At 42.5% G+C, this 23,373-nt stretch overlaps 1 protein-coding gene across 3 annotated transcripts in view; it reads left to right on the plus strand.

The window, feature by feature from the left end:
• Positions 1-3,441: 3,441 nt before the first annotated feature.
• The window catches only part of Parg (Poly(ADP-ribose) glycohydrolase), a 67,031-nt gene continuing 47,099 nt past the window's right edge, over positions 3,442-23,373 (plus strand). Inside the window, exons 1-4 of one of the 3 annotated variants that reach the window (XM_068368912.1) lie at positions 3,442-3,600; positions 20,408-20,498; positions 21,198-21,511; positions 22,381-22,602. In XM_068368912.1, coding sequence (XP_068225013.1) covers positions 20,426-20,498; positions 21,198-21,511; positions 22,381-22,602 — 609 coding nt within the window. In that variant the 5' untranslated portion in view covers positions 3,442-3,600; positions 20,408-20,425. Of the gene's footprint in view, positions 3,601-5,250; positions 5,305-5,439; positions 5,462-20,407; positions 20,499-21,197; positions 21,512-22,380; positions 22,603-23,373 lie in introns of those variants that run through there. The other 2 variants (XM_068368913.1, XM_068368914.1) reach the window with 2 other exon arrangements.

Raw genomic sequence — 23,373 nt, forward strand, 5'->3', positions numbered from 1 at the left:
TATCATCCTACGACTTCAGTTATGCAAGATAAAGAGGAGAAGCAGAAACGTAGGATTTTAAAGGAAGTTAGAAAATCACTATTACTTATGGTACTAATAATAGAACATGGTTTTATTTATCGTTTTTTTTTTTCATATGGAAGCGTGGTTTTTTTATATTAGAAAATTGAAGATTGAAGTTTACACACTTTTTGACCCCTTCAAAAACTGATGGTGTTGTGGATTATAGCCAACAGTTCTTGTTGGCACGGGCCATTCCGTAGGTGACCTGTAGAAAAATATAAGGTTGGTTATCTCATAAAAGGAAATTTGAAAATATTTTTCAGTGGTAGAGAAAGTTGTGGACAGGGGTAAGGATGATGGTGGCAGTAGTAGAGGGCCATCATTTCACGGATAGTAGTAGTCAGAAGGTTGGGGGTGTAAGGTCTTTGAATAGTAGGGAAATGGAGGCAGGTGGGGTTGTCCAACCCTTTACTCCCTTGGGTTCCTGCGGAAGATTTTTAGTAGTAGTTTAAGTTTAGAAAATACAGATGATGATGTGAATGGGGCCTTACAATGAGGGGATGAGACGGTATGATGCGAATTTTGAGGTCTTCATCTTGGTGAAGGTAGTCTTGAAAACAATTGTGTGTATGTCTATGCTTTCGACAATTGTCTTTACTATATGGGTACAATATCTCAATTGCAATAACCTACAGCTAGATCCAACATAGTTACTGGGACATTCCGTGCACTTGAATTTCTAAATGATGTTAGATAGCATACAGGTCTGCCGTTTGTGTTTGAAGCCAAAGAATACGACAATCTTATGTGGATTTAATGGAATTAATTTGATGCCAAGGCAACGATTTTTAGTTTTACATCATAATCTAGATAGCCTCTTTTCGTTATGCTATTTCTAAACTTCTCAGTTATGATAATTAGATACTCTTGTCTCCAAGGTAAATGAGAAGGATAGGTCGTCAAATAATGATGATATGGAGAGAAAAGGTTTGGTGGGAGAGGACGCCTTTGAAGGCATTGGAGAGGACGCATCAGGCAACCGACCCCTTGATGTAGTGAAGGATGATATGGAGAGAATAGGTTTGGTGGAAGAGGACGCCTTTGATTAAAGGCATTAGGTTGCCCCCTTGATGTAGTGAAGGATGATATGGAGAGAAAAGGTTTGATGGAAGAGGACGCCTTTGATTAAAGACATTAGGTTGCCCCCTTGATGTAGTGAAGGATGATATGGAGAGAAAAGGTTTGGTGGAAGAGGACGCCTTTGATTAAAGACATTAGGTTGCCCCCTTCATGTAGTGAAGGATGATATGGAGAGAATAGGTTTGGTGGAAGAGGACGCCTTTGATAAAAGGCTTTGGAGAGGACGCTTTAGGCAACCGACCCCTTAATGTAGAGATAACGGTGGGAAAGAAGATAGGTTCTTTGGAAATTATGCAACATTAACAAGTTTCTCTCCATAATGTTCATGCTACCAATACTAATAGAAAAATGTGATATTGCAGCCTAATACTGTGAATTCATTTAAAATCCAAAGCAAAATATTTCTTTAGGATTTTAGCACCAAGTTAGATTCTGTTAGTTTTTTTTTTTCTTTCCTCTTTCTTCTTTCTTGTTTTGGGTTTAAATCCAACCCTCCACTGGAGTCGAGTGAACTACTACTCGGGCGGGTCCATATCAATCATCTAACGAAACATTTTCATTATAACTTATACAATTCTTTGATTGTAGCATCTTCCAAATCATATGGTCTTGTGAAAAGTAATGTCTTTAGTTTCTTCTTAAATTCAGTTGCTCCCTTTAGGTCCTTCAAGATTAAATAGCCAGTTCCCTTTAAGACGGAATTTCTTCATTCTGTTATTGTAGATAAGAAAAAATATTGAAAATGAAGATAATTTTTGATAAAACATATTGTATCAAAATTTAACATTAATGTGACCCGCAATCATGAAACCCACAGAAATAGACAACTAGAACCATGTAATCATATTTCATAGATAGTAAAAATAGCCCCAAAATGTATTTTAAACCAAAATGAATATTTAACCAAAAGAGAAATTTATTCGATAAGCATTAAGAAAGCTTTGCGCAATAGATAGGTACAAAGTTTCTTAGATACTTATTACTGTAATTAAGCATTTTAAAATGTACCTCAACATTATTATTAATGAAAATCTTAATCTTTACTATTATATATTATTTCATTCTGCCAATATATCCATAAACCCGCTATAAGTTTGTTTACACCATGTTAGGCAGTAGAGTAATCTTGATGTTTCAGCGAACTTAACGGCGTCGTCCATAAGAGAAAATTTGTTAAGGTGACGAAATTTTCAGGGCAAGCAATGTCCAATCTATTAATATAATGTAAAATATATACAATTATAGATTGCATTTACGTGGTTTACAATATCTATAGACTATTACAAAATCTCATGTAATTTTTTTCATGTATCACTTCTTAAAATATTTTATTTTTCACTTTTTCTTTTCCTCGCTGGGCCATTTTCCCTGTTGGAGCCCCCTTGGCTTATAGCATCCTGCTTGTCCAACTAGGGTTGTAGCTTAGCAAGTAATAATAATAATGATGATAATAATAATGAATCACTCTTCTTAAAATATTCTATTTTTCAATTTTTCCTTTCCTCGCTGGGCCATTTTCCCTGTTTTAGCCCCTTGGCTTATAGCATCCTGCTTGTCCAAATAGGGTTGTAGCTTAGCAAGTAATAATAATAATGATGATAATAATAATGAATCACTCTTCTTAAAATATTCTATTTTTCACTTTTTCCTTTCCTCGCTGGGCCATTTTCCCTGTTTTAGCCCCTTGGCTTATAGCATCCTGCTTGTCCAACTAGGGTTGTAGCTTAGCAAGTAATAATAATAATGATAATAATAATAATGAATCATTCTTCTTAAAATATTCTATTTTTCACTTTTTCCTTTCCTCACTGGGCCATTTTCCCCTGTTTTAGCCCCTTGGCTTATAGCATCCTGCTTGTCCAACTAGGGTTGTAGCTTAGCAAGTAATAATAATAATGATAATAATAATAATGAATCACTCTTCTTAAAATATTCTATTTTTCACTTTTTCCTTTCCTCGCTGGGTTATTTTCCCTGTTTTAGCCCCTTGGCTTATAGCATCTTGCTTGTCCAACTAGGGTTGTAGCTTAGCAAGTAATAATAATAATGATAATAATAATAATGAATCACTCTTCTTAAAATATTCTATTTTTCACTTTTTCCTTTCCTCGCTGGGCCATTTTCCCCTGTTTTAGCCCCTTGGCTTATAGCATCCTGCTTGTCCAACTAGGGTTGTAGCTTAGCAAGTAATAATAATAATGATAATAATAATAATGATGATAATAATTGTACAACATTGCGCAACAGAAGGAAAGATAAGACACTATATAAATGTTCGCTTTTCACTGAGCATTATCAGTGTGATTTCAGTTCACCTACACTGAAAGTGAGTCACTTATATCGTTAAAACGTAGTTGACTCTGAATAGACCAGTGATTAATTTTTGGCTGATTTAGATTCCTTTTTCGGCCTTCAACTTTATTCAGTTTTATAGTGTGAACGTCGCTAATTTAAAATGTAAGTACTATACAATACGTGAAATACTCTGGTAATAATTAAAATTTCGTTTATATGTAATACTGTACAAAGTGCACACACACACATATATATATATATACATATATATATATATATATATATATATATATATATATATATATATATATATATATATATATATATATGTATATATATATATATATATATATATATATATATATATATATATATATATATATATATATATATATATATATATATATATATATATAAAATGATTCATTTTGTGCGTGTAGTATACCTGCACTTATATTATTATTATTGTTATTATTATTATTATTATTATTATTATTATTATTATTATTATTATCATTATTATTAATTGCTAAGCTACAACCCTAGTTGGAAAAGCAGGATGCTATAAGCACAGGGGCCCCACCAGGGAGAATAGCCCAGTGAGGAAAGGAAACAAGGGAAACTAAAGTATTTCAAAAGCAGTAAAAACATTAAAATAAATATTTCCAAAATAAACTATAAATACTTTAACAATTAAACATATTTTAGAAGGGATCATAATAAGTATGTAATTTGATTAACCAGTTATTTTGACTTTCGATTTTGTATTTTAGAAATATAATTTAGAAATATAATTTCTTTGAAGTTATTTTGAGGTTATTTGTCTTGGATTTTATATTGGGAAGTGCCATTATAAATTTAAATGTATTTTATACAATTAAAAGTAAGAGAAAATTATATTATATGAAGGATAATGGATTACATTAAAGTTGTAAATGTATTAAGTTCTTTGAAGTTATTTTGAAGTTATTTGTCTTGGATTTCATATTTGGAAGCTCCTTTATAAATTTAAATGTATTTGATACAATTAAAAGTAATAGAAAATTATATTTGATGAAGGATAATGGATTACATTAAAGTTGATGAGTTGATGTTTGCTGGAATTCAATGTAAATGTATTAAGTTCTTTGAAGTTATTTTGAAGTTATTTGTCTTGGATATCATATTTGGAAGCTCCTTTATAAATTTGGAAGCTCCTTTATAAATTTAAATGTATTTAATACAATAAAAAGTAATAGAAAATTATATTTTATGAAAGATAATAGATTACATTAAAGTTGATGAGTTGATGTTTGCTGGAATCTAAGTTCTTTGAAGTTATTTTGAAGTTATTTGTCTTGGATTTCATATTTGGAAGCTCCTTTATAAATTTAGAAGCTCCTTTATAAATTTAAATGTATTTGATACAATAAAAAGTAAGAGAAAATTATATTTTATGAAGGATAATGGATTACATTAAAGTTGATGAGTTAAATGTAAATGTATTAAGTTCTTTGAAGTTATTTGTCTTGGATTTCATATTTGGAAGCTCCTTTATAAATCTAAATGTATTTAATACAATAAAAAAGTAATATCAAATTATATTTAATGAAAGATAATGGATTACATTAAAGTTGATGAGTTGATGTCTGCTGGAATCTAAGTTCTTTGAAGTTATTTTGAAGTTATTTGTCATGGATTTCATATTTGGAAGCTCCTTTATAAATTTAAATGTATTTAATACAATATAAAGTAAGAGAAATTTATATTTTATGAAGGATAATTGATTACATTATAGTTGATGAGTTGATGTCTGCTGGAATCTGTTCGATTACTTCACAGTTGGAACAATAACAAATACTGTATATGACAAAGTTTATTCTTAAGGTAATTATTCTCGTGTCAAGTGTCATTTTGATATATTTATATATTTATTGCAATTTTATTTAGAAATATTCTTATATTCTTTGTGATTTTGGACTTTTGTGAAGTTCCTGTATTGTTCCTGTATTGGGTAATAAGGTTAAATGCCTGTTAGTATAAGGTACGCCTTATATGAACGGATTTTATTGTCATTTAATGTATACTGATATTATGATATAATATTCGATGTTTTTATTATAATAGACAAAGTCAGCATTTACTTAAACTTTTACATCATATTTTGCATATAAAATTTCTTGGACGCTAAGAACATCGCACGGGTAAAGTTTTACCAAATCAGTTAAGGGCTATGTACAATTTGATAACTATAATATAATGGTTCCTTATTTATCCTCTGTGAACCCCCCTTACACTGCCGTATTTTAAATTAGCCATAATACATATAGGTGGCCGCTATCATACATACACCCCACTTCCTTTACCGCACTGGACGGTAGTGTGGAATAATCTTGGATTTACACCTCCCAACGATAAGATAAGATAATAAGTTTAAGATAAGGACACGGCATCCTGAATTAGGTTATGTTTTGTCCCTTAGGTTAGGTTCATATTCCTGTCTGGTTCCCTAGGTAATAAAGTTTCGCAGGTATAAAAAATGAAAATTTTACCTAAATATGCATGTGGAATTGCAAATGGCAAAAGGATAATGTTAAATTACATAAGATTATAGGTTGTATATTTGATAGCAGCTACCTGTATGTATGATGATGGCCGACTAGGAATATGGCAGTATAAGTGATGTCGCAGGACACTGTTAGGAGCCTTTGTATATCAGCGGCCAGTTCCTCCCGTGTGCAGAAAAAATGGACGTCAATTAACCTAAACTTTCCCCCTAACCTAACCTACAAGCTGTGTCCTTACCTAGTTGCCTAATGGGGGGCTGACGCCCCTTGTGACCCCCCTTACACTCCCCCGTACACTGTCGTATTCTAATTCAGCCGTCGTCATACATAAAGATGGCCGCTATCATACAGACACCCCTTCGATTTTATCCCTTCTTTAGGTAAATAGGTAAGGAAATGGCTTGTAGGTTAGGTTAGGTGGGGAAGTTTAGGTTAGGTGGTGTTCATGTGTAGAGGTTTCGCAGAAAAGCAGACAGATTTTGTAGTACAGCATCCATGTCTTATGAGTGACTAGAAATCGGAAGAAAATTCTCATTTTCTATGTATGAGGGAGGAACTGACCGCTGACATACAAAGGCTCAAAATTATTTATATTTGGATACTTTGTTTTCAACAAAATATATATAAAAGAAAGTAATTGGGCAAGAAGAATATCAAAAGAATATGAATGTATCGTTTAATGAAACGGGTGTACGAATATACTGTAGATGGTAAATAACACTATCACTGTTGGAATTTACAACAGGTATTTAAAACTTCCCGACACAGTTATCAAAGTTACTTTATTGTATGTACTGTAACTTTGTCACAAATGAACAATTTCCTTTTAAAATACAGTGGAACCTCTACACACGAACGTATCTACATCCGAATTTTCCAACACCCAAAGTAAAATTCGAGCAATTTTTCGACTACACCCGAATTTTATTTCGACCCACGAAGTAAGCAATTTTCGTTGTACCGGTTGTATCCGAATTTTTCGACACGCGAAGTACAATTCGAACAAATTCCTACTCTACACCCGAATTTTTTTTTGACACCCGAAGTAAATAATACCCGAACACGTAGATGGTACTCATAGCGCGGGATGTATTTTTTATTTCCGCTGATAGAAGGCAGCATTTCTTCCTCGGAGGGACCCTCAATTAGCGTGGCTTGGTACATTCCTCTGTTCTCGTCGGCTCCGTGTGGTTGTGCCCTGTGCGTTCTGCTATTAACTGTGTTTTAATCGTGATTTTTTACGTTCATCCTTTTACGGTATTTTACGTAAATCATGGGTCCTTAAAGGCTTAGTTTCGCAAGTGGTAGTGGTAGTGGTGAGAAAAGGAATAAGGAAATGCTTTCTTTAGAAGTAAAGCAAGGAATTATTGAAAAGCATGAGTGTGGCGTCTGCGTGAGTGAACTTGCAAAAGAACATCACGACGAACTTACTATTGAGGAGTTCAGGGAACTCCATGCTATGTCTGAGCACATGAGTGATGACAAGGAAGGGATCGAGGAGGTAGAACATGTGTTAGGTTCGGCGCAAATAAAAGAGGTGTTAGGAAAATATCAAGACGTGGTCGACTTCATCGACAAATACCATCCAAAAAAATTGCAGGTTTGTCGTGTAGTTGCGCAGTTTGATGATGTTTCCCTAACTTATTTTCGAAACATTCTGAAAAGCTGTACCAAGTAACTTTCTATCGATAGCTTCTTTAAAAAAAACTACGAAGCGAACTCGTGATGAAGATAAAGGAAGTGGTTCAAAGGAAACGGCAAAGAGTGAAGCGAAAGAAAGTGAAACAAAGAAAACGGCAAAGATTGAAGAGAAAAAAATTCAATCAATTTCAAGTGTAGAGTGAAAGTGATTAAAATTAATCATCAAAATGAAAAAAAGAAAATCTAAAAAAATATACAGTATAAAATATAGAAATAAAAAAAAAAATAAGCTAAGTTAGGTTAAAGTTCACTTAGTGTAAGTTAGAATAAGTTATGGTAGTGTAGGTTTATCGTAGTCACCCTCTCTACCTCCTCGCCGCCCGTCCGTCTCCTCTCTGCATGGCAAGACCGACACCTGCGCTGGACTTTCTAAGGTAAAGTGACGCTAAAAACCCGTTTCTTATTTATTATTTCTTTATAATTATTCTTTTTTATGTCTATCATCTAATTTAGTGTGCATTATTGTCATGCGTATTTATGTGTAGTAATTTATTAAGGAGTTATCATAGGTTTTTGGGCTGAACCACGGATTAATCCTATTTCAATGTATTCTTATGGGAAAATTCGTTTCTACAACCGAACATTTTCTACACCCGAAGTCGGTAGTGGAACGGATTAAATTCGTATGTAGAGGTACCACTGTTTATTTAATTTCCAATTTAACTTTAAAGCCTGTTTACCTGGGGATAGTTTACTGGTATCGGCAAACTATCCCTGCGCAAAGGCAAACTGTCCCCGTGCAAATGCTTACTAACCTGGAAAGTTTACTTGCCGATAGTTACTGGTGCCAGTGAACTATCCCCATGTAAACCTGCCTTTAGTGCTTGAATTGGCCATCATTTACAGATATTGGCTAGATGACCAATCAGTGTTTCGTATATTGTGATATGATTTTTTTTTTTAATCTTGCCAAACACAGTACTAGCCTTCATTTGGAAGTGATGCTACAGACATATTTTCATCCCCGAAAAATCTGGTTTTATGAAGGAAAGGAACAGAGAAATATGTCTTGATCTAAGGTTCCCCATAACCTAACTTAGAACACTATGTCAATTTAATTTCCTTACCTTACTGTAAGGAGGTGCTGGGTTGGAGCTCTGAGTTATCGACGGATGGTTCTTGAGGCCTTGGTGCTTACTCTCATGGGGTTACAGCTTAGAGACCTAGCATAGGAAAGAGTGCAGCAAAGTATCAATCAGGATGATTTTGGGGATTTTTAATAAACAAATACATAACAGGTATTGATACAAATACATCACGTGTATGCCAGGCCTTTTTATCCACTCCTTGGCTTCTTTCCACAAACATTCAATGTTCTGAATTTGTATATCAAAGTTAGTAGGGGACGCAATGTCTGTGTTGTGATAACTGTCTGGTGATTATACCCATGCAAATGTATGTCCCAATAAGCGGCTACAGTGAAGAGTAAATAATAAACTCTGGTAAAGCATGCCTATGGATAATGGGCAGAACCGTATCATGATCACAGTATTGAGAAACAGCCCTGTAAACTAAGGGAACAATGAATCAATTTGTTCCCATACTAACAAACCTTACATTATTTATGTGGATTATCTTTCGGCGAAGCTGAAAGGTAGCTATTAGACTAAAAGTGCGAGGTGGCAACCCTGCCTGACTACTTGTGTGGGTAGGCAGGGGGTGTCGGTGAGGGGGGGGGGTTAACCCAGCCACCTATATATACTCTCACAGCTGTGAGCTACATCACTTTTTTCTTTTGGCTTGTAGAGAGCGGACGTCTCCTCTCTCTCCTCCAAAGGCTGTCATTGGACTTTTTCTTTTTTGGTTTGCTTGTGCGTCTTCTGATCACCCTCATGCGGACATGTCTTGAGCGCGTGGATGCTGCGTATGGTACCTTTATGTCATTGGTGGATACTAACTGCACTCTGTGTCCTTCGTGTAGAGGGCATCGCTGCGAGCAGGGTTCGCTGTGTGAAGAGTGTAGGGAGTGGCCTGCCTCCCAATGGGAGATGTTTGGGCAGCGCAGGAAGAAGAAGGCGAAGCGCGATCTTTCTCCCTCGGGGGCGAGGAAAGCATGTTCTTCTTCTTCTCGCATCTCCAAACCTCTTTCTAAAGCTCCCTCTCGCTTGCTTTCTTCCGAGGTGTGATCGAGCAGGAGTGCAGACCGGATAACTCCTTAAGAACCTCGGGGGTACTGGGGGCTAATTACTTCCCGCAGAGGAGCAGCTTCACCTCCAGTCTCCTGGAGCCTTTTTCCCTTGTACTGTAGACGTGTTGCAGTCGTGACTGTCCCTAGGGGTTTCTGCACCCCCTACGAAGGAAGAGCTACTTCGACTCCTTCAGCTTTGTGCCAGGAAGGATCCTATTCCAGAGCCCTCAACATCCTGTGCTTTGGAGGTCTGCCAAATCCCATCTGTCGCCCTCTCCTGGACCTTCCATAAGTGGGCGAGGCGATCGCTCGTGTCCGCCCCAGGCCTGAGACATTTTCGTCTCTTAATCGTCACCCTTCTGTTTCTCCCCACAGGAATATTTCAGCTGGAGGAGATGATCTTCACGAACCCAGCGCTCCTTCTACCAGTGGCGTACGAGGACGAGACTCTCCATCTTCTCGTCCTTCAGGATACTTGTCTTCTGATTGTCGTTCGCGACAATCTGAAGATCATTATAGAGATCGTAGGTCATCGTGATCTCAATGCTCTCATAAGAGGCATTCCTCTTCATGAAGAAAAGTCTCCAATTGCGGTCATCACGATCACGAGCAACCCAGTCTAGATACAGGTCTGGAAGCTCATATTCTAGATCGCATTGATCCAGATCACGAGGACGACGCTCACACTATTGAGGGCGAAGCTCCCATTCACGAGGGCAACGCTCCCGCTTACAAGGGCGGCGTTCACGAGGACGACATTCACGATCACGAGGCCAATGCTCACGTTCGCGAGCTTGGCATTTGAGACGTTCATGCCGCTCATCAATGCTTAGAATTGCCTCTGCTCAGAGGCCCTGCTGACTATGTCAGGTGTAGGCAGCTCTCTAAGGCAACAGGAATGCTCAAGGCTTCCATTGCCCAGGATTAAGTATGGGATAAATGATAAGAGTGACTAGCATCATCTTTCTTTCATCTTCACCTCTCTTAGGGCTCATCACTTACGGTAAAGTGCAATCTGGCCTCCGTTGTTTGCAGGTAATAACCATTTCCTGATATATATTCATATATTTGTTACGTCTCCATTTCCCCTAGCGAGGTGGGAATTGGACAGTGTCCATTGGTTTGTTCAACCAACTCCAAGAATTCTTACCTGGACAAGTCCCATTGCTTAGTTATCATACAATTACACCGGTTACTCAGGCCGCTAATGTGTGCACATGCACTAGAGTTAAGCGAGGTGTCAGGCTGAGTCCTCTATAAGTTCGTACATAGCATGTAGAAACTCCCGGGGTCAAAAACCAGCCAGTTGGTTAGGACTTCCACTCACCTTAGGGTGAGTTGAGTCTTCCTCATAAAGAGCGAAAGAGTTTGTATTTATTGAGGGAACAAATGACAAATTTGAAAGTGATTTATATTTTTCCTAATGATACAAACCTTGAGTGTTTATACAAATTTGTCTCACCAGCACCTATCCCCCTGCAAGTCCTGCCTTTAGTCAAAAGTGACGATACTAGTGGTGGATAATACCTCGCTAAAAGTCTTATGACTAGTCTTCCAGCTTCGCCAGAATTATATTCCTTAAAAAGAGCTTAAGGTTCATATCGTTAGGAAAATACAAATTTAAAGTTTGTCATTTCTGGCTTACTTCAAATAATGTACTGTATGTACTTTTATGTCTTATAATTGGAGTGAACATTCACTTTTTATCATTTATTAGAGGAGTATTACCCTTCTAGCACAACTATTTAAACATTTTAGTTTACATGTAGAATTAAATGGTTGAAAATTTTCAGAATTATTTGCATAGATCTTATTATTGACATGTATGTACTGTATGTTTATTCTTATTGATGTAATGTCTATGCAGTAAATGAATTTTGGCTTTAAATACATTTTCAAAAAAGCAAATTGTTCCGTAACCGAAATACAAACCACGCTATTTACAAAGGGTTATTACTTTTAGCGTAGCTGAAATGGCGAGCCATTAGAATTTAACGAGGGTGTATTACCCCCGCGCTAGTTAGCGGGGGGTAGGGGAGTGGTAGCTAGCTACCCCTCCTCCCCCTCACACACAGGTGAATACTCACTTTCACTTTTGGCTCGGACTGTGACAGACGTCTCTGTCTTGGTCCTCGCTTGGCAGCCATTGTCTGTTTTGTCTTTACTTAATCGCTTACTTTTCTTTTACTCAATATATATGTAAACATGTTTGTATATATATTTGAGTATAGAAATAAGTAAGTTTCCTTTTCAGATGTGTGTGTGTAGTGTACGATATCTACGTGGAGGCCTCGGCAGTTAGGCCACCACGACGTATTTTATGGGTGGCGATCGAGTTTGACTTATGTCTTTCTCTCTCTCTCTCTCTTGAGGTCGTTCACCCTTTTACTACGTGTTACTACGCCCTTGTAGCCTAGCTTCCTTTCCGTGTGGGGGGTTGCTACGCCGTACGTTGTATCAATTAGTTATGAATCTAATTGTAGTTGTTTTTTGTTTTTCACCTCGTAGAACGATTCCTTTCGGGGTTTTCGTTGTTTCTTTAGTGTTCATTCATTTTTTATTTACATAATTACATAGTTACATAATTATAATTGTTATAATTCTGTTTTGGTTACAGCTCTCCTTCCGCGAGTGTAAGTGGTTGTGAGGGCACGTGCCTGTTGTGTAATTCTTGTTCCTTTTCCTCGGGATTCCTCTTCGGAGCCTTCCCGGGGGAATGAATGTGTACTAATATTATTTGTTTTATTTTTTTACAGTTACCGATCTAGTTCGTTTCTGTAATATAGCAACGGTGTGAGCTGTCTGGTTGAGTCCTGGGGATTCGGCTGTTGCTGCCTCCCCCCTTGTATTGTCGTCAGGGGCGTGTCTCCTTCTACTGGTAGTACTCCCGTGTCGACGGACAGCTCTCCAGTTCATTTTAGAACAGTCAGGAGGCTTGCCTCCTTGGGCGGATAATTTTCCTTCCGAGGGAAGTTTTTCCTGTCCAGGCTTGAGCTTTTCCTCTTTTGGGGGGTTCTTCTCTTGCCTTTTCTTCGTGCGACTATGCTCTTGGTGCTGAGTGGTCGCACCTGCAGTTTCGCTCAAGGGGCTGGGCAACTGCAGGAGCTCCTCTTCGGAGGATTGCTCCTTTTAGGTCACTGGCTGACCAGTCTCTTCCACGAAGTGTTTCTCTTTCGTTCGCGAGAGAGTACACTCATAGAGACTCCTCTTCGGAGGTTTCTTCTGTTGCTGTTGTCCTCCCTCGCCGTAAGGCCCACCGTCCGCCTCGTCGTAAGGGCCTCTCATCTCCCTATAAGGGTGCTTGAGGCACCTTTTTGAATCTCCGTTTGCAGCCTACAACTCCTTTTTCTCGATCTTCCGCCTTGGTGCAGATGGACAGCAGTCTGATCTCGTCTTCCGACGGGCAACGGTCTTCCCGACGGACAACGGTCTTCCCGACGGACAGCGGTCTTCCGACGGACATCAGTCTCCCGGCGGACAACGATCCCTTCGGGGCAAAGGGTTGCCCCCACGGGGGTTCTTCCCTTGCGTGTCAGGGTTTCCCTGCGCGCCCTTCTGCTCATCAGCGCTCTCCTGTTCGTCAGCGCTTTCAAGATGATCTTCCCTGCGGTTCCTGTTACGCGCCCTGTGCGCCCACGTTCGCCCTCGCGATCTAGAACTTCGGTTCAGGTCGGGGTCAAGGACTCTTCTTCTTGCGCAGGCTTCCACGCGTAGCCTTCTGCTCGTCAGCGATCATCAGCTCGTCAGCGATCATCAGCTCGTCAGCGATCATCAGCTCGCCAGCGATCGTCAGCTCGTCAGCGATCATCAGCTCGCCAGTGATCTCCGGATCGCCCACGTGTGTTACAGCTGGCACGCCAACGTTCTCCAACACTTCTGAAGGAACATGGTTTGCCAGCTACTAGCTCACCTGCGGATGCTGATCGCCATCGCGCGACCCTCAACTGCGGATGCTGATCGCCATCGCGCGACCCTCAACTGCGGATGCTGATCGCCATCGCGCGACCCTCAACTGCGGATGCTGATCGCCATCGCGCGACCCTCAACTGCGGATGCTGATCGCCATCGCGCGACCCTCAACTGCGGATGCTGATCGCCATCGCGCGACCCTCAACTGCGGATGCTGATCGCCATCGCGCGACCCTCAACTGCGGATGCTGATCGCCATCGCGCGACCCTCAACTGCGGATGCTGATCGCCATCGCGCGACCCTCAACTGCGGATGCTGATCGCCATCGCGCGACCCTCAACTGCGGATGCTGATCGCCATCGCGCGACCCTCAACTGCGGATGCTGATCGCCATCGCGCGACCCTCAACTGCGGATGCTGATCGCCATCGCGCGACCCTCAACTGCGGATGCTGATCGCACGACCCTGCATGATCGCCCGCTTACGCATGCTGCTCCTCATCGCTCAACCCTGAACGATCGCCCTCCTGCGGATGCTGATCACCATCGCACCCTTTCACGCGATCATTCACCTGCGCATGCTGCTCGCCATCGCACAACCCTGCACGATTGCCCGCTTACGCATGCTGCTCCTCATCGCACAACCCTGAACGATCGCCCTCATGCGGATGCTGATCACCATCGCACCGTTTCACGCGATCATTCACCTGCGCATGCTGCTCGCCATCGCACAACCCTGCACGATTGCCCGCTTACGCATGCTGCTCCTCATCGCACAACCCTGAACGCTCGCCCTCTTGCGGATGCTGATCACCATCGCACCCTATCACGCGATCATTTACCTACACATGCTGCTCGCCATCGCTTACCGCCAGCGATCTTCTTCACCTACGCGGCAGCACGATCCCTCGCCGTCACGCCATCGCTTGCGTTCGTCGCCTCGAACACGTGTTCATTTACCTGCCCACCCTCACGCCCATTCGCCTGCGCGCCCGCGCGATCGCTCGCCTGCGCGCCCGTGCGATCGCTCGCCTGCGCGCCCGCGCGACCGCTCGCCTGCGCGCCCGCTCGCCTGCGCGCCCGCTCGCCTGCGCGCCCGCGCGACCGCTCGCCTGCGCGCCTGTGCGCCCGCGCGACCATTCGCCTTTGCGCGACCGTTCGCCCTCGCGCGACCATAGTTCGCGGCGAATTCCACAGCCGGTGGTAGCAGCAGGGACGCGTGCTCCTAGGCGGCACTCGGGATAACCTCCATCCAAGCACAGGTTGGTAGTGCAGGACGAAGACAGGTCAGTACAGCATTCTTCCCCACCTTCTTTTCAGGCAGGAACCGTCGTGTCCACTCCAAAGGATCGCCCGATCCCTTTCACCTTAGCGAGGATTTCGGACTCTGTGTCCTTGGAGCAGCAGACATGGTTTGATCCGCTGGCACGGGCGTTAATGAGGGTTATGAAACCAGCACTCGCCAGCCAGGGTAACAAACCAGCGGCTGTCTCTCCTACGTTGAAGAGAAAGAGAGGAGTGGACTTCGTGGTCTCCATCGGACAAGGGGTGACTGCTTACCTCTTCCTCTGGGAGCTTACCAGGTTCTTTCCCTCCTCGGTTACGGCCCGAGGTTTGGTTCAAGGAAGCTACAGGAAGATCAAGGGTACTTTCCTCCTCTCGAGCTCAGGCACCTTGGCCTTTCGTCGTTAAGTATCTACTTGCGGACAAGCTCGATGTTGTACCATCTGGACGCGCTGACTGAAGGCTTCCTTCGGGTGTCTCATCTGTGGAGGTCAACGACCTCAGACACCCTTCCATCCTTGAGAAGAGTTTTGTCTTTGCCCAAGGACAGAGACTTAGACAGCTGCTGTGCGGAGTAAATCGACTTCCGGTTTCACTCCTCCAAGGCGCTTTCTTCCAGACTCTGCAGGGCTCCAGCTCCCTTTTTCTTTCAACCACGTCGGCCTAAGTTATCGGCTACGACAACTGGGACAAGGTGTCCAATTGCAGTTTCCTACTGTCAGGAACAGATGGCACGGGAGACTCCCCCGGGGGGGCATAGTCCTAAAAGGAGTTCACGAACTCTAGGATTGCAGGTTTTTTCGCTGGGAGGATGCTTAAGGTTACTCATCCGAATGACAGCTTCCCGATGCCCATTCCCGCACAATCTCTGTGAGTAGCCAAGGATATCGCGCCTGCCGTCTCTGTCAGCGAATTCAGTGTCTCTGAACCTCTATGCCATAGCATCAGCAGAGTTGCCCGGTTGGGCAGAATGATCCATACCTTAGGCGAAGGTCTTCCTTAGGATCATCGACGGCTTCACCCCCGGCCCCCTCAGTCGATCCTTTCTTGTAAGGAAGGATCTGAGAGGGGATGTCCATAGTCGACCTCTCAGCCCTGATCAAGTTTGTCGAACAAACTTCGGCCAGCGTAGACCAGCAGAATCGATCAGACTGGTAACGAGGCGACAGGACTCCTTTAACCCTGGATCGGAAGGACGGGTACTTTCAGTTTCCATTCCATCCATCTTCCAGGGTGCTCGTCGAATTCAGCCTAAACTGCAAGTATTCCTGCTTATGATGCATTGTGGCTATCCCGCCGTGGCATAGCAGGTTTGTTTCCCCAGAGAACTCTCCCTGCCTTCCTCTTGGCCGCTCAGGTGCAGACTTCCGCCTCCTCTGCTGTTTGGAGGGCTAGTCAACTCCGGTAGGTTCGGGTTTCGACCTTCTTCAGCGCCGGGAAAAGCTTCCGGATGCTGACCATAAGTGTGGGCTCATGGTATTTTGCTTGGAGCCTTCTCTTCCTCTGCCTCAACATCTGGAGTATCTGGCCATGATATTGAGTCAACGGCCTTACCACGTTGGAAACCCCGCTTCTCGTCCGTCCAGCGAGGTTAAGCAACGTCGGTACTTGGATGGGTGACCACCTGGGGACGCCAGATTCTGTTACCACATCCTCCGAGCCTTCCTTTCGGTTGACTGTGGCAAGATTGAGGAGAGTCGCAGTACCTGTTCTCAGTCAAGCAGAGTTTTCAGCCCTACCTTGGAACGTTTCCTAGTTCTTCTTTCCTCATTGACCCGTTTATAGTCCGAACGGTCGCCTCAGGATAAGTTCCATGTGGGGCGATCCAAGTTCCGGTGGCTTCAGGCAATGTTTAACCGGACTCCCTGGCCCTATGGGACCAGCGGAACTATTAAACCTGCAATGGGTGTTGACCTATGGAGCCTCTTGATGGTAGTGGATATTCTCGTCCTTTCCCCACATTCTTGATGCGGTTCTCGGACTCGTCAAAGGAAAGGGGGGGGGGGGGGGGCATGTTCCGGTCCAGGCCTATGGTCAAGACCTGAAGGATACCTCTCCATCATTCAGGCAGGCTTAAGGGCCTTAGTCTGGCCCCTCTTCAGATCCTACCGCTCCTGCCAAGTCGCCCCGTTGCGTGTCGACTTCATGCTAACCAGCAGGGGACGCATTTTCACACCTTCACATCTTGCAGTAGAGATACCGGGATGATTGAGATTCTCTCAATTCCACCATCGGCTCTCTCATTCCAGGCAGGGGAATGTTTCTCTCAGACTATCCGAGCAGAGCCTCATAGAGAGAGTGTACCTAGGGGTCTTTGACCTTGGGTAACCAGCAAGTGCTGGTCTGGGGGACCTGATCGCGACAGCTTGGAACCTCAAGCTTCCGCTAGTCTTCCCCCCAGTCTCAGACCCCGAGACTCTGGCAAGATGCATTCCGGTGATGGTGGGACAACTTCGACGCCTGCGTCTTCCCTCCTTTTTGTCTGCGGACAATGGGTCTCAACAAAACCAGGTTGTCTGTCAACCTTTCAATGGGAGAGCTCCACTGGGACTATGCGCAGAACGGTTTCTGGACCCTCTGCTTCCCCTGACGGAACTCCCGGGAGAGCTTCTCCCACGGCGCAGACTACTCAAGCAACCACACTGCGACATCTCTCCCGAACCGGGGCGTCGCTTCGGCTTCATGCCTGGAGACACTACGCTTCCTCCTCTAGAAGAGACAACCCGCTACAGTCGCGGTACGGAGGTCGCGTCATCTGCGATAGTCATCCACAGGGGTCTCCCAGGCAAAGTGAAGAGTCTAAGGTGGTTGGTGCCGTGGGAGATATACCTCTTCCCGTGAGGCCTCTTCTCCAGCAATAACGGTCTTATTGCCTTTCGGCGGGAGGAAACTCCTTTCCGCTCTTGGCAATGAAGCCTGTCGCTCAGCCTTTCCCTGACCTTCAGGCTTAAAGGAATAACTTTTTCCTGCCCGCTGGATCTATCCTCGCTCATGCGAAGCTACGATCGTCCCTGCCCTAGTCGGAGGAAGACCTCCAACTTGGAGCATGGCTCGGACTTTTAGTCCTTTAAGAGATCTTCTCAAGACCCTTTTACGACAGGCCTCGGATTGTATTCCGCCTTGGGTCTTCTGCTCACTCTGGCCACGGCCAGTGTGTAAGCAATCTTCTTGATCTCTTACTACTCCCCCCTTTCTAAGGAAGAGGGGAAGGCAACATTCAGGCTCGCTCCTGAGTTGTTGGCTAGACTCAGAATCTGAGGGTCCCGACCCTTCGGTCCGATTCATTCAAGATTTCGAGTCTCCATTCTGTGTCTGATGTCCCAAGACCTTCTCTTTCTTGCCAGTAAGGAATCGAGAGGTTAGCGCTGGGACCAGCTGCAGTTTGGCCTCAGTTGCAGCCGATTTGGGAACACAAGGAGGACATGGGGGGAGAGTCACCAGTATACCTCTTCAGCCCGGACTCAAGGACATTCATCTCGACCTGTCTTCAGACCCTCCCCCGTCACGTCGCCCTACAGCACGATGTTGGATACATCGCAACGTCCCTCGCCTTCGAGTAATACTACTCTGTGACGCAGGTGCTACAAGCTGGAGTCTGGAAGCGTCTGATGACCTTCGCAGCCCGCTTCCTGCAGGGCGTGACCCACAGGAGTCTCGATACGTTTTCTATCGCTCTGTGGTGGCTACACAACAGCTGGTCTAACCTCAGGCTCCTTTTGGACAGGTAGCAGAAGGTTGAGGGCATTGTTATCAGGTTTTAGTCTGCATGAACGAAAGAAGTATGTCTGGCCCTTACTTCTTTCTTCATCATCCCCTCTACGGGGAAGCAGCATCCTGGTCTCTGCATAGCTGACCTCGAACCTCTGCAGGTAAACCATGCTTCCTTGTGTTCCGAGTATTGAGTCAATACTGTCGCGTCCCCCATACCCTGACGAGGTGGTATTGGGAACGTCCTAACCCAGAGTTCCTTCTGGAACTCCAGGTCAACTGCCTAAGACGGGTCACACTTCTTCCTTCACACACAAGCTTACGTAGGCCACATGGTTCCTTGCGGAGCAAGGAACTTGTGAGGTGCAGGGACTCCTTTTCTCGAGTGCGACTCACTCGGATTCTGAGTCCCCGGGTAAAGCCAAAGCCAGTATGGCTGGGGACTTTCCACCCTTCCTAAGGGATAAGTCACCCTTTGTAAATAGCGTGGTTTGTATTTCGGTTACGGAACAAATGACAAATTCGAAGATAATTTGTATTTTTCCTAACCATACAAACCTTAGCTATTTACACATATTTGCCCGCCAGCCCTGTCCCCCAAGACAAGTCCTACCTCTAAGTGAAAGTGAGTATTCACCTGTGTGTGAGGGGGAGGAGGGGTAGCTAGCTACCACTCCCCTACCCCCCGCTAACTAGCGCGGGGGTAATACACCCTCGTTAAATTCTAATGGCTCGCCATTTCAGCTACGCTAAAAGTAATAACCCTTTGTAAATAGCTAAGGTTTGTATGGTTAGGAAAAATACAAATTATCTTCGAATTTGTCATGTTTGAGTTAGTTTTGATTCTGGTTGAGGGTCATTTGTTTGTTTATTTGCTGATATCTTCTTCTTCTTTGTCTACATCTTTACCCACTTCTATGTGGGGTCAATGTTTCTGGTCAGCTTTCTCCATCTACCTCCGTCCCACACCTCATCACCGGTTAATCCCTTTGATCGAAGGTCATCTTTGATACAGTCCACCCACCTTCGCTTTGGTCTCCCTCTCCGTCTTGCTCCCTGTACCTCCATTTCTATTACTCTCCTCCCAATATACTGTTCATCTCTTCTCATGACATGACCATACCACCTCAGTCTACTTTCTTCACCGGTTAATCCCTTTGATCGAAGGTCATCCTTGATACAGTCCACCCCCCTTCGCTTTGGTCTCTCTCTCCTTCTTGCTCCCTGTACCTCCATTTCTATTACTCTCCTCCCAATATACTGTTCATCTCTTCTCATGACATGACCATACCACCTCAGTCTACTTTCTTCACCGGTTAATCCCTTTGATCGAAGGTCATCCTTGATACATTCCACCCACCTCCGCTTTGGTCTCCCTCTCCTTCTCGTTCCCTGTACCTCCATTTCCATCACTCTCCTTCCAATATACTGTTCATCTCTTCTCATGACATGACCATACCACCTCAGTCTACTTTCTCGGATCTTATCTGATAGATTTCTAGCTCCTGTGGTACCCCTAATTACCTCATTCCGTATCTTATCTCGTCTTGTTTATTTGCTGATAGAATACTTTAAAACAATATTATATTGTATTTAAAAGTTTCAAATAGTTCAGAGGGTTTATGTCTGAAACTGAACACAGGTCTTTCAGTCCTTTGAAGAAAGTTTTTAAGTTTAATTATTTTATCCATAGGTAGAGTATTAGCGAGTAATGTCTGAGGTACCACCGAGGAAGAAACTACGTCAGATGTCTCTAGTGGATATGTTCAAACCAGGGAAAAAGGGTGAGTTCTGTCTGAAAATATTTTTCCTTCCGGAGAATATATGCAATAACATTAATTTGGCTTTCACAAAGGGTTATATTTTTATGAATAGAACTTACCTGGCAGTTATATATATATAGCTGAGTCTCTGACTGCGGCAGAATTAAATCGAAAAGTTTCGGCAACCTCACCTTGCAAATAGCATTCGCACAAACACGATAATGAATTTTCTCACTCATGATAATAAAGGAAAAAAGACAAAAAACAAAAACAACACGATTGCCAAATCCCAACACAGTGTACTTCACCAAAAACGAAGTCCAAACAGGCGATGAAGGGAAAGCGATCCGAAAAACTCTGAAAGGCGGACCAACGATGTTGTCGATCCGGCCGGCAGAGATAATCTGAGGAACAGAAAATGGGAATGATTCCAAGTACCACCCTGTAAGGGTTGTTAACCATCTAACCACACAACCACCACAAGGCGGTTGCCGCGATTTTCGATTTAATTCTGCCGCAGTCAGAGACTCAGCTATATATATATAACTGCCAGGTAAGTATTCATAAAACTTTGTTTTATCATAAAAACTCCATTTTGCAAAATTGTTCTGTTGCAACTGTTACAATTAATTAAAATAATTTCTTATTTACGTATTTGTTGATAAAGTATGCTGGGAGTATTCTGCGATAAAGTTAGTGAAATAATCTTTTTTGTTTCAGATTTAAAAGTTTTGGAAAATATAAGAAGTGAAGACGATACACAAGAATCAAATTTAGACCATTCTCCTACACTTACCACTGATACCAACTCTGCCTCTAGTGTAATGTTTTCAGGGGAAGAAGAAACATTTGGTGAGAGTTTTGCAGAAAAGGAAAAAAGCCCCCAGAAACAGATAGCGAAGAAACACCTCATCGGTAAAAACAAGAAAAAGCGCAGACATATGGCAGATCCAAATTTGAACACTGTTCCTAAAGGGTCAGCAGGAGTGTCGAAGGACGCTCACAGGGAGTCTTCGGATGTATCACCATCCAAGGTAAAATTATGTAGATTAGTTAGGAGCAATTAATCATCGAGTCAAATTTTATATGTTCATTTAAAACATTTCAATGCTTAACCCTTTTACCCCCAAAGGACGTACTGGTACGTTTCACAAAAGCCATCCCTTTACCCCCATGGACGTACCGGTACGTTTCACTAAAGCCATCCCTTTACCCCCATGGACGTACCGGTACGTCCTCGCAAAAAAATGCTATAAAATTAATTTTTTTTTCATATTTTTGATAATTTTCTGAGAAAATTCAGGCATTTTCCAAGAGAATGAGACCAACCTGACCTCTCTATGACAAAAATTAAGGCTGTTAGAGCAATTTAAAAAAATTATACTGCAAAATGTGCTGGGAAAAAAATAACCTCCTGGGGGTTAAGGGTTGGAAATTTCCAAATAGCCTGGGGGTAAAAGGGTTAATACAAGATGATCACAGAATATTAAATATTAAGTTATCGTATTTGACATTGTATATTATCCCTTTTACCCCCAAGCTATGTGGAACTTTCATGCACATTTTGCTATATATTTTTTTAAATTGCTCTAACAGCCTTAATTTTTGTCATAGAGAGGTCTGGTTGGTCTCATTCCTTTGGAAAATGCCTGAAGTTTCTGATAAAGTTATCAAAAATATGCAAAAAAAAAATTTAAATGCCGGTTTTTTGCAAGGACGTACCAGTACGTCCACAGGGGTAAAGGGATGAGTTTTGTGAAACGTACCAGTACGTTCATTGGGGGTCAAAGGGTTAATACAAGATTATCACTAAATATTAAATATTAAGTTATTGTAATTTACATTGTATATTATGATGCCTCTATTTTAGTATTTTAGTCTAATTCTAGTGTTACCCCCATAGATATCATGGAGAGGATGCCCCTTGTCAACCTTACAAGTCCTGAGTAACTGTAGCCGTCATGTTCCTACTGTTCATCTAGCTTCTGATCACACTGTATTGGTTAAATTACCTATACCAGACACTGGACCTCCGGAGCCTCATCCCTCATCTTATTCGGATATTTGGGATCAGCATCATGTCCGTATGCCGTGTTCTCCAAAGAGTCTTTATCCGATCGCTTCTGTAAGTATTGCAGCTGTTTCACTTTGGTGTTCCGTCTTTGTACATACATACATACCAAAGGCACTTCCCCCAATTTTGGGGAGTAGCCGACATCAACATGTGAAACAAAACAAAAAAGGGGACCTCCACTCACTACGTTCCTCCAGCCTAACCAGGGACTCAACCGTCTTTGTAGCCCCTTTTAACATAGAATGTTAATACTATAATACATATTTTTTTCTAATTTTGGACATCTGAACTTTAATAAATGTTTAGGTTGAATGTATCTACTGTATAAAGTATTGACTTTGAAAAGTTCTTCACATGTAAGAAATTATTTTTTATGAATCTTACCTCAAGGTCACAATGCTTACCTATAAAGCGTGAGCTTTCAACATTTAACATAGAAAAAATAAATTCCTTACGTACCTTCTCCAGGGATTGCCCAATTCAGAGCCTTAGTCCAGGGAAGTAGCCCCTGATTGGAGCCCCCACGTTCCCACTCCTATTTCTTGGTCCTCACAATATTTACGTTATACAGTGTACAGACTTGATTGTGTGATAGGCATTATTGATTTTTCCTTTTAATTTCAACGCTAATGATTTACCTTTGTTACTTACATAGTTGCTTTAAGGGCTGTGTTTCTGGTCCTGTACATCAGGGGAACCCTACTCTCTACAGGACCACAGTTATTTTATCATGTTCGTTCAAAAGCATTCAATATTTCACACTGTGTATTGCTCGTTTATTGTTAAATCCACACTATCGAAGCACTAGGAGATAAAAAAGGT

This window comes from Palaemon carinicauda, unplaced genomic scaffold (assembly GCF_036898095.1).
Source record: "Palaemon carinicauda isolate YSFRI2023 unplaced genomic scaffold, ASM3689809v2 scaffold311, whole genome shotgun sequence".
In the NCBI taxonomy this organism is placed as follows: Eukaryota; Metazoa; Arthropoda; class Malacostraca; order Decapoda; family Palaemonidae; genus Palaemon; species Palaemon carinicauda.